This window comes from Argiope bruennichi, chromosome 3 (assembly GCF_947563725.1).
Source record: "Argiope bruennichi chromosome 3, qqArgBrue1.1, whole genome shotgun sequence".
In the NCBI taxonomy this organism is placed as follows: Eukaryota; Metazoa; Arthropoda; class Arachnida; order Araneae; family Araneidae; genus Argiope; species Argiope bruennichi.
In genome coordinates this window covers 112,222,663-112,232,877 of record NC_079153.1, presented here as the reverse complement: position 1 = coordinate 112,232,877, position 10,215 = coordinate 112,222,663, and the positions used below count along the sequence as shown (strand labels likewise).

At 24.5% G+C, this 10,215-nt stretch overlaps 1 protein-coding gene across 1 annotated transcript in view; it reads left to right on the top strand.

The window, feature by feature from the left end:
• The first annotated feature begins 441 nt into the window (after nt 1–441).
• The window catches only part of LOC129963513 (sister chromatid cohesion protein PDS5 homolog B-like), a 33,578-nt gene continuing 23,804 nt past the window's right edge, over nt 442–10,215 (top strand). Inside the window, exons 1-6 of the mRNA XM_056077940.1 lie at nt 442–809; nt 4,670–4,786; nt 6,219–6,416; nt 8,221–8,307; nt 9,140–9,237; nt 9,846–9,972. Coding sequence (XP_055933915.1) covers nt 4,682–4,786; nt 6,219–6,416; nt 8,221–8,307; nt 9,140–9,237; nt 9,846–9,972 — 615 coding nt within the window. The 5' untranslated portion in view covers nt 442–809; nt 4,670–4,681. The remainder of the gene's footprint in view (nt 810–4,669; nt 4,787–6,218; nt 6,417–8,220; nt 8,308–9,139; nt 9,238–9,845; nt 9,973–10,215) is intronic.

The following is a 10,215-nucleotide window of genomic DNA, read 5'->3' as shown; positions in this document are numbered from 1 at the left end:
AATATCCAACTCTAAGTTTCATTCTCGTTGAAGGAGGATAAAGATCAGTCTCTCAGAAAAGCTTGTTTAAGGAAGTGGTTGAATGGTTCGAAAGAAATGGAGAATGCTGAAATTATTGCCAACGAGTTAGACGAAAAGCATTACAAAATTTATGCCAATAAATGATTCATTTTTGTAGACTTATATTTTAGCAACTTATGAGATATGTTAATTGGTATGAAAATTAAACTATAAACTCACAATACTTTTTAATATTCTATTTTTAACATAATATATTTTTAATATATCTATAATATAATATCTTCAAATCCTTTACAAAGCGCAAAATTTCAGAGAATTAAAAAAAAAAAAAGTTAGTGTACTGATAACAGCAACAATAACAAAAAAGAAAAAAATGGTGGTCGAAAAGAAACAACTATAAAATTGGTTCAGTTTTTTGGCAACACTGCTTAAAATCGCTCATGTTTATTGTTTGATGAAGAGCATAAGTGCTCTGATGAAAAGTATTGATTGAAAAATATTAATTATTTTACTGTCTACAACATTTTTATACGAATGTTTCTGTTAAAAATATTCTTTACATACGAACTGTTTCGTTTCAGCTTATTCAGAAATTAATAGCTGTGTCAACTTCCATGATTTGACAGCAAGAAAAGCGTCACTAAGTTTTAATTATCGACTTAACATTTAATTGCATATGTATTATGTGCAATTCTATAATTTGTTTGTTTTATAAAGGCATATGGGACAGGATTATTATTTCAACAAGAAATAGTGTATTTTTGTTGATTTAGTTACGAGGATTGAAGGTAAGTGTCGATAGATTTATGTTTTTTAACTTGCAATATACTTTGCCGTCATTTTATGTAAGAAAAGAATCATTTGTAAGATGGACTGTTGATCTCTTATAATTTTAAAATTTAAGTTAAAAACAAATACAGCTTTTCAGGTATTTGGCAGGAAATATCTTTTGAATTTGCGAGGTAATTCATTTGTTGACTTTCGTTTTTTGGGGTATACGTTCAAATTACACCACGTGCAGATAGCTATTCCTTTCGAATATTTAACAAAAATTGCAAATTAATATGATAGCACACATTTATTAATATGAATCATGTTTATACATATGGGCTTGGATCTGTAGACGCTATTGAGTTATGGTGTTCAAATATTATCGTAGACAAACCATCTGTTATTTGTTTGTTTGCTTATTTTTTAACAGTATTTGTTCTAGTCTGAAATGCATAAGAACTTTTAATTAAGACTTTTAATTAAAAATGATGAGTCCTAGTCAAAAATGCCAATTTTTTAAATTTTTAAATGCTGAACCATTATTTTGTTGGAATTTTTGTACTCCCTATATTTGATTGAATTTTAAAACTAAATTTTAAAGCATTTATATAAATGTTGAAATATTTAAGTTTTTGACTTATATAAAAATTTAAAGTATTTTAAATTTTTAAACTTAACTTTTTAAACTTTTAACTTAAATTTTTAATTGGTCATTTTTTCTACCCATGTCTCCTAATTTTAGTTTGGGTTGGTGTGTACTTAGTTATAATTTAACTATTTAAATTTTCATTAATCAGATATCTCTTAACTCCAATGTGTTGTCTTTGCATTTTGTGACAAGTATTAGGTATAACACATTTCTTTGAGAGTTAATGGTAGTATAAAGTGCTTATGCTTATACTTATGGTTAAATCTTAAAATCTTCATACATATAAAATTTTTTGATAATTTCATACATATTTTTTATCTTCATACATGTAAAGAAATATGCAAGATTCGATTTTTTTTTTTTTTTTTGGAATATTGGTCCTTTTTTTAGAGATACTTTGATTAACCTGATTAATTATGTTGGGATAATTTTATGAAGAATTATTTTTGCTATGTGTACCATTTAATCCGACTTTACATAAATGTATAATTTTAAACTCTATTATTATTGTATTTTTTATTTCAGTCATCCAATTTGATTCATTCATGTCTTGTTTCAGGCTCTAAATTCTGTTTTATCATTGTTTTCATTTGGTATTGTTTATTTTATTTGGAAATTATATTTTAAAAAAATTATAAAATTTTTTCTTTTTTATATATAATTGAAAAAATGTAATATATATATATATATATAACAGTAATGATAGAAATGATTGTGATGAGATTGGAATATGTTATGATTCTTTTGAAAAGTGCATTAATTCCATGAAAAAAATCCAAGAAAGGTTTAAAATAATCAATTGTAATGAGTTGAAGCAAATTTCATATTAAAAAAATTGCCCATATATGTCTTATAGAAATGCTTTAAAGTTTATTTAAGAAAACTGCATAAAAAAAAATCAATCTGGTTGTTTTACCTTAGAACTTAAAATAATTATAATTATTATATAGTAGTTAATAAAATAATTATTTTTTGATAGTTATATTATAAAGACGTACTATTAGTACATATAAAATTATTTTAATCATTCATTCATTTATTTATTTGCTATTATAAACAAATTTATTATCAATTCTTGAGAAAATTGAAAACAAGGCTTCAATACTAGGCCTTTTTCTTCGTAGTTTTGAATAAATGTATTTTTCTGCCTATCTTCTTGTTTTCATTTGAAATTATTTATTAAGTTAAAAAAAAAAAAAAAAAAAAAAAAAAAAACCTGCAAATTTTACGATGAAGATCATTTCTGTTTGGAAATATGAGGAATTTTTCTTCTTTCACCATTTTCTCTTCTAATTTCACAAGGATTAAAGCTATATATATATAATGCATCAATGGAGTTTAGAAGTTTAGACTAAGCAGCTGTTAATATTTAGCAATAAAATCATTTTTCAGTCCTCTGTCTTGGAAGATATGACTATTGAAAAACTTTCAATATAATTTATGAACATCAAGAAAAAATGAAATTTAAACTTCATAATGTTTAAACCTAATAATAATAGATATATAAAGCAAATTCATCTTCTTTATAATTATGCTGATTGTTTTGGTATTTTGTATTTTCTGATTACTAATTATAAATTCTTTTAACATATTTAACATAATAAATAAAAAAAAGGACAAGTATTATGACAAAAGTTTTTACAAATTAAATAATTCTTACCTGCAGCTGAATTTGACTTTTAACACTGCGATTCCAAAATTAAAAAAAAAATTTTTGACTAATAAATCTTTAGCATTTTTTAAATATACGGAATTAGTATCTGTGTGTGTGTGTGTGTGTGTGTGTATATATATATATATATATATATATAATAATAATAATATCAGTGAGGCATTCTTTATAATAGTTACAAATTCGTTGAAATCTTATGGCAATTATCTTAAAAATAAGTTTCAATTGCTATTGTGAATACTAACATTACATTTTTTAACATTGACATTCAGCATTAAGGCATTTAATGCTTAGATTTAGGAAGTTTTTGTCAAGAATCCAACTTTTTGAAAACTGCTACTTTTTTTAGTAATAAGTATCACTTTCTTATGTTAAGTATTGTGACATGTATTTTTAGACTCTATTTTCATATCAGATGTTGCTTTTTGTAGTTTTTTTTTCGTTGCAAAAATATAGTATATGAAACTTTATTTTTTATATTAATTCATGTTGGGCTGTAGAAAATCGAACGAAGTATTTGTTGTAATATCTGTAATTTTTCTAATGATGTAGTATTTGCTCTTTCATACAAAAGACAAATATATTTAATGTTAACTTTTTGTAATCGGAAAAATAATTTGTGCTCAACCTGTTCATCAGAATTGGATAATCTGATGCCATGTATACCATTCTGATCTTCAATTCATTTACCTTTTGTATATTGAAAAGGTTCATCACATAACTGTTGTGGCTGCTTCTTACTCGGCAAGATTGTATAAAATTTTGCCTTTTTTTTTTGCTATTATCCCAGCAAGATGATTAGCATCATGTATTTTATTTATTTAATATTATTATTATTATTTTGTAAATTTTACTGTAATATCAAAACATGCTGTTTCATATACTTTTACTTGTACCATTTCTAATTTTTATTGTATTTAAAAATGTTACTTTTCTTGAAAAATTATACTAACTGAAAACAATTAAATTTACCATTATGTATTAAACCTACTCTTGCAGAGGTAAAATATCTTTTCCTTTAACTATTTTTAGTACTATTTTGTTAGATATTGTCACTCAGCTTGATTATTGCTGTTATTTGATTAGTGTTAACATTTATTGTTAAGATTTAATAAAGTGTGTTACTTCTAAAATTTGTTAGGTTTTTAAACTTGTCCTGCTAATGTTATTGTAAATTTAAGTCATGATCTTGAATAGTATTATCTTATTTCATTAATGCATGTGTAAAGATTTAATAAACAGCAATGTCAATATAGATATTTGTTATCAAATGCTTAAATTGTTGTCTAAATTGTATGTTATATGTAAATCTGAATCTTTATTATATTTCTAAATGGCGGAATTCTTTTTCTTTAATTTAGATATATATATACTACTACTAAAATCACTAACATGAAATGAAGAAAATTGAATAATTTTGTGAATCTATTTAACAGTAAATTGCATGCTATTGATTTATAAATTTTATATTAAATTTGACTAATTAGATAGTTACTCATTTGCTGTTTATTCAAAATCATTAATTTTTATTTCTTTCTATTTTTATCTCATTTTAGAAAAATTCAAAAATGCCAAAAGCATCATTGAAGGCAACACCTAAAATTGTTTATCCTACTGGTGTTAAGGAAATTAATAATGACCTTAGCACTGATGACTTAGTGAGAAGGTTGAAGGTAATATAAAATTTTTCATTTTTTAAATTTGAGAAAATTTTATAATTGAAATCAAGCCTGGGGTATGATGCCCCCCCCCCCAAAAAAAAACATTCATATATACATAATAATATATAAGATTTAGTTATAATATATTTGTTACCTGGGCAAAATACTGCTTAAAATTGACTGTATTTGAGCAGTTGATGGGGCTATATATGATTATTTGATAATTAAAAATTAAAAAATTTGGTCAAAACCAGTTTGGTAAAGAAATTATATAAATTGGTTTATTTTTATAATCCGTTATTTTTTTTTTTTTTTGGTAACTTTGCATATCTAATATTCAAAAAAAAAAAAAAAAAAAAAAAAAACATTTATGAACAATTTATTTGCTATTGGGGATTCTAATGCACAGTCACTGTTAAGAGCACCAGGCATAATTTCTATGCTATCAAATCAAGTTGATGCATTGTGTCTATATGTTATACTGTCAAAAATGTTATAACATATCTATATATTATTTAGCTAACCTGTATATTTTATATAGAGTGTTATATCATGAAAACTTAGAGTATATATAATGTTGATGATTGTTAATTATGTAACCTTTAGTAACAGTTTTTTTTTTTTTTTTCCCTACTATATTAATTCATTAAAGTCCGAAAGCATCAACTTTAATTTTGCGTATAAAATAAAGTCATATGACGCATAATGGTGTATTTTTTCCAACTGCTGTAACCTCGACCAATTTGCTGCTTTTTATTAATCCCAAATCTCACCAAAAAATTTTCATATCCAAAATTGTATTCTTGAGCATGACATTCTCTGCATATTTCAATAAAAATGTAAAAAGCTTACATCTGTTCTTAATTGGAATCCATATTAGGTTTGGGAAATATTGAATTAATTTTTAATATATTTCTTACTTTGTATAGATTGATGTCTAACCATGTTTAAAGAGATATATCTGTAAAAAATGTTGATTGTGTCTTACTATTATAATTTGTTTTTATGTCATGTGCTTCTTGCAAAAATAAATTGGAACTGTTTATTATTTTGTTTAAAATATTTCTTGGAAACAAAATAGATTAAATCAGCTGGCTTTATTAAAACATGATATCTGAAAATTTTTCTACTTGTAAACATATTTTGACTTGGTGGGCGTATTAAATCTCAAGGCTCTGTTTTTGTTCTGAAACTCTGTTTAATCCTGAAAGAGATAAATAAATTTGAATATTAAGCTTTATAATAAAAGGAAGTCCAATTTAAAATTCAAATGTTTTTTATCCAGTATTATTTCCTGACATAATGCTTATAATTATAGAGGATTTCATAAGTCTTTATATCTCAATATTTATTCCCCAAGATCCAAATATTGGACAGAAATTTATCAGATATTTTAGTGATTGCAATCTTGCTCTCTTATTAATAAGCAATTCTTAATTTTTAGGAATGTGCTCAGTCATTCCAGAATATGAGCCAGGAGGATGATAATTCTGCATACATTCCACTTGCTATGCATTTAGTTTCTGAATGTTTCTTAGAGCATCCTAGTAAAGATGTCAGGCTTCTAATTGCTTGTTGTATAGCTGATGTATTTAGAGTTTTTGCTCCTGATGCCCCTTATAAAGATCCTGAACAGTTGAAGGTAAGGAATTTGCAAGCAACAAATATTTTCCACACATATGACATGTGTATATATATATATAGGATATATATTTCTTAATCTAATTCAAATTGTACTTAATTTCTCAATTTTTTTATCTTAAATTAACTAATGTTATTTTATTCTAAAATTTTCTCTTACTTCCTGATCCAAATTCCATTTCATTTAATTATTTCTAACATGTGCTCTGAAAAAAATAATTGAATTTGTCACTTCTTTATGTCTGAGCAAAGAGATAAAAATTCCTTATGTCTATGGCATTCTTTCAAAGATACCTAAAAATTTTTTTTCTAAATTGACATGTCAAAGATATCCCTATCAGAATCTCTTAGTAAAATTACTGAAGAGAAAACTTTTTGTAACATTGTACTTGCCTTTTGTCCCTGTGTACAAATTCTGCCTCCCGTGTTGAAATAAGTGGTAGCTAATTCATTGTTTGTCTGTCTTTTGGTCATGCATTTACCAAAATTATTCTACAATATTTATACTACATATATTTTAAAAATTATGTATAATTCTCAGTAGTTTTGTGCATTCCTTCTACACTAAGCAAATCACTGAATCTGATAGGTAATTATTAGAACTGAAGACAGTGTCAGTTCTAATAATATGCTTATCATAATTCATTTATTGTTGTCAATGAAACAATAAATAAATTAGATTGAATGGAAACAAATATTTATATAGTTTAAATAATGTACAGATTCTAAAAACTGGCTTTCCTAACCATAGCCACTGGTCCTCATTTTTTATTTCAATTGAAGGTTCATAATGTCTAGATATGCCATTACTCTCAACTTGCTTTGCCCATTTTCGAAAAAAAAAAAAAAAAATCTCAAACTTCTTATCACTGTACATCTCAAATTTCTTCATTATCACTTCACTGTACATTCTTTATGGAAAAAATAAAAATCTTTATACAACATCCCCCTCTCTTACCCAGCCATAACCACTATACTGCTTTCACTAATTTTTATATGAAAACTAATAATTTCTATATCTGCCAACAATGACCACCTCCATTTCAAGAGATATGACAAAATAAAACCATGACATTGCGTCCAGCTTCAACAAATGGGCTGATATTACAAATTTATTTCACTATTTTCTAAACATAGGTAATCTTTCAGATAGCTGAATGTTTAGGATACAATTATAATTTAAAATAACATTTTCATTCAGTGTAATAAGATGAAATTCATCAAAGTTGGTTGATATGGTTAAATTATTGCTAATAATGTGTTTGATAAATAGCTGGTCATTGTAATTAGTAATCATTTAGTAGCAATGTAGATTTATTTTTAAAATGATAAAATAGGCAGTGTAGATTACAGAACATGGAAATGTAACTTGATAAATCATTAATATAAAAGCTAAATTATTGCTAGTTGTATATTTAAAAAAAAATCTTTCAGTTTGAATTTTTAAATAAAATTCACTTAAAGCATAAAAACTGCAGTTGAATGTTTCCTTGAATATTATATTTTAAATGTAATGTAGCCAGTGTTCAGCAGTTTATGATACAGAATAGGCTGTAATATAAAGGCAAATAATTATTTAGAACTGAAAATTTTTTTAATTGAATACAGAAAACTTTCAAGTGCAAATTCATTCAACATTTAAATATGTTTCTAAATTTTATTTTCAGTTTGTTTTATCAGTTGTAATGTTATCTGTTCTGCATATCATTTATCTGAAGTTTGTATGTCTAATAATGATGCTAAATATTGTCAGTTTAAAAACATCTTTTGAAAATTTTTAGATATATATTTAATAATTTTTTCAGGCAATTTTTTATTTTTTTATCGAGCAACTTCAAGGTTTAGAAGATCCTAAAGATACAATTTTCAAGCGTTATTTTTATCTCCTGGAGGTAAGCTTGTAATTTTTCAAAAAGTTATTCATTATAAATTTGATTAGAAATTCAAAATGTAGTGGAACTGATGCATACAGGTTGAAAGCTTTTAGTTCTTTTTTAAAATGTTCAGTATTTTATTGATTAAAATTGTTAAGAAGATAAATTTTTCCTGCTGAATATTATCTCACCATCATAGCAATGATATTTTTATTGCAAAAAATAAAATAAATAAATGAATAATCCCTCCAAATATTTATTCAATTTAAAAATTTTAATGTCTGATATAGAATGATAACTAAGTTGTTGCTCCATCTATTAATTGAGTAAGGAAAATATAGCTGTTATAGAAAAGATATTGCTCGTAATAATTATAGAGAAATAAAAAAATGTTTTCTATTTCAATACTGTGATCTAACGATATTACTGCTTTTGATTAAATTAAAGTGAACTATATATTTTTTTTATTTTTGGTTTTGCAGTTTAGAATATTTTTTGAAAAAGTTTTATATCCACCAATTAAATATATACTTACATATGATTGTGTATATGGTGATGTTGAAATGATTTTAAATAAGCTAAGAATCTATATATGCAGATTAATTTATTAAAGAAAAAATGGATAAGACCTGAGAAAAGAATTGATAAATGATCGCTTATTCTTCTTTGTAAGCATTGTTATATATTTATCCTTGCTTCAAAATGAAGTTTCATGCATTGAATTTTTCATCAAATTTACATGTAGGAATTTTCTAAAATTTATTTGCATTTCATTCTTGTCTCCTTTAATCAGCATTTGAAAATCCTATTACTTTATCTTTTGTGTATAATGTAGTTTTGCTTCTTTCAGAACTTGGCATGGGTGAAGACTTTCAATATTTGTATAGAATTAGAAGAAAATCAACAGATATTTTGTAAACTTTTTAAACTTATCTTCAACATTGTGAAGTAAGCATTGTGTTTATTATTATTTTTCATCTGACCACTGCTTTAGGTTTTTTTTTTTTCCCTTCTAAAATCTGTGTTTTGAGAAATTGATACAAGAAGAAATTTTTAAAAACGCTTCATTTTATAAATATGATATATTTAGATTTTAAGGTGAATTTCATTAGAAAAGTTTTATTACATTTTATATATTAAATTTATTATTATTTTATTAAAAGGCCTGCACTACTATTTTCTATTCTTGGAAAATAATAATTCACAGTTAAAGAGAAGTTGGAGCATTTAATATGTAAAGAAAGGGCAGTAGATTGTTTCTGAACAATAATTCATGTAAAGAAATAAAATGCTTTTATATTCTATTTCACTCTTTTCTATTGATAATTTGAGTTTTTGAATATTTATATTTTAGTTTTTTTTAAATTGTTTTCAATTCATTGACGATGCTGAATGTTCATAATTAGCCATACTATTAAAAATCATAATAGTAATGATTTTTAGTTTGATTAAAGTCTTTTAAAAATATTTTTAAATAATTAGTATTTTTGATGTTTTACATTTATATATTTTTATGTGGCATAATGTATTATTAATTACATGATATTTTGTTTTAGTGATAATCATTCAGCCAAAGTGAAAAATTTTATGTTGGATATGATGTGTCCTTTACTCCTTGAAGCAGATACTATTACACAACCATTGCTGGATATAATATTGGATCAAATAGTTGAACCAAAAAAGGTATTAAAAATGAAATTTGCATTCTTTCTATACAGACTAATACATTTGAAATGTTCAAGCACATTATTTAAGACATATTTTCCATTTTAATTCAGGCCTGCAATTCTCATTTGTGTTCATTAGTATGTTTCTTGCATTTTTTAATATGGATTTAAACATATAAAAATGTTTTAATAATACATGATCTTTTAAATGATATTTTTCTGACAAGACTTATTAGATTTTAGAATTTTAATTTTTATC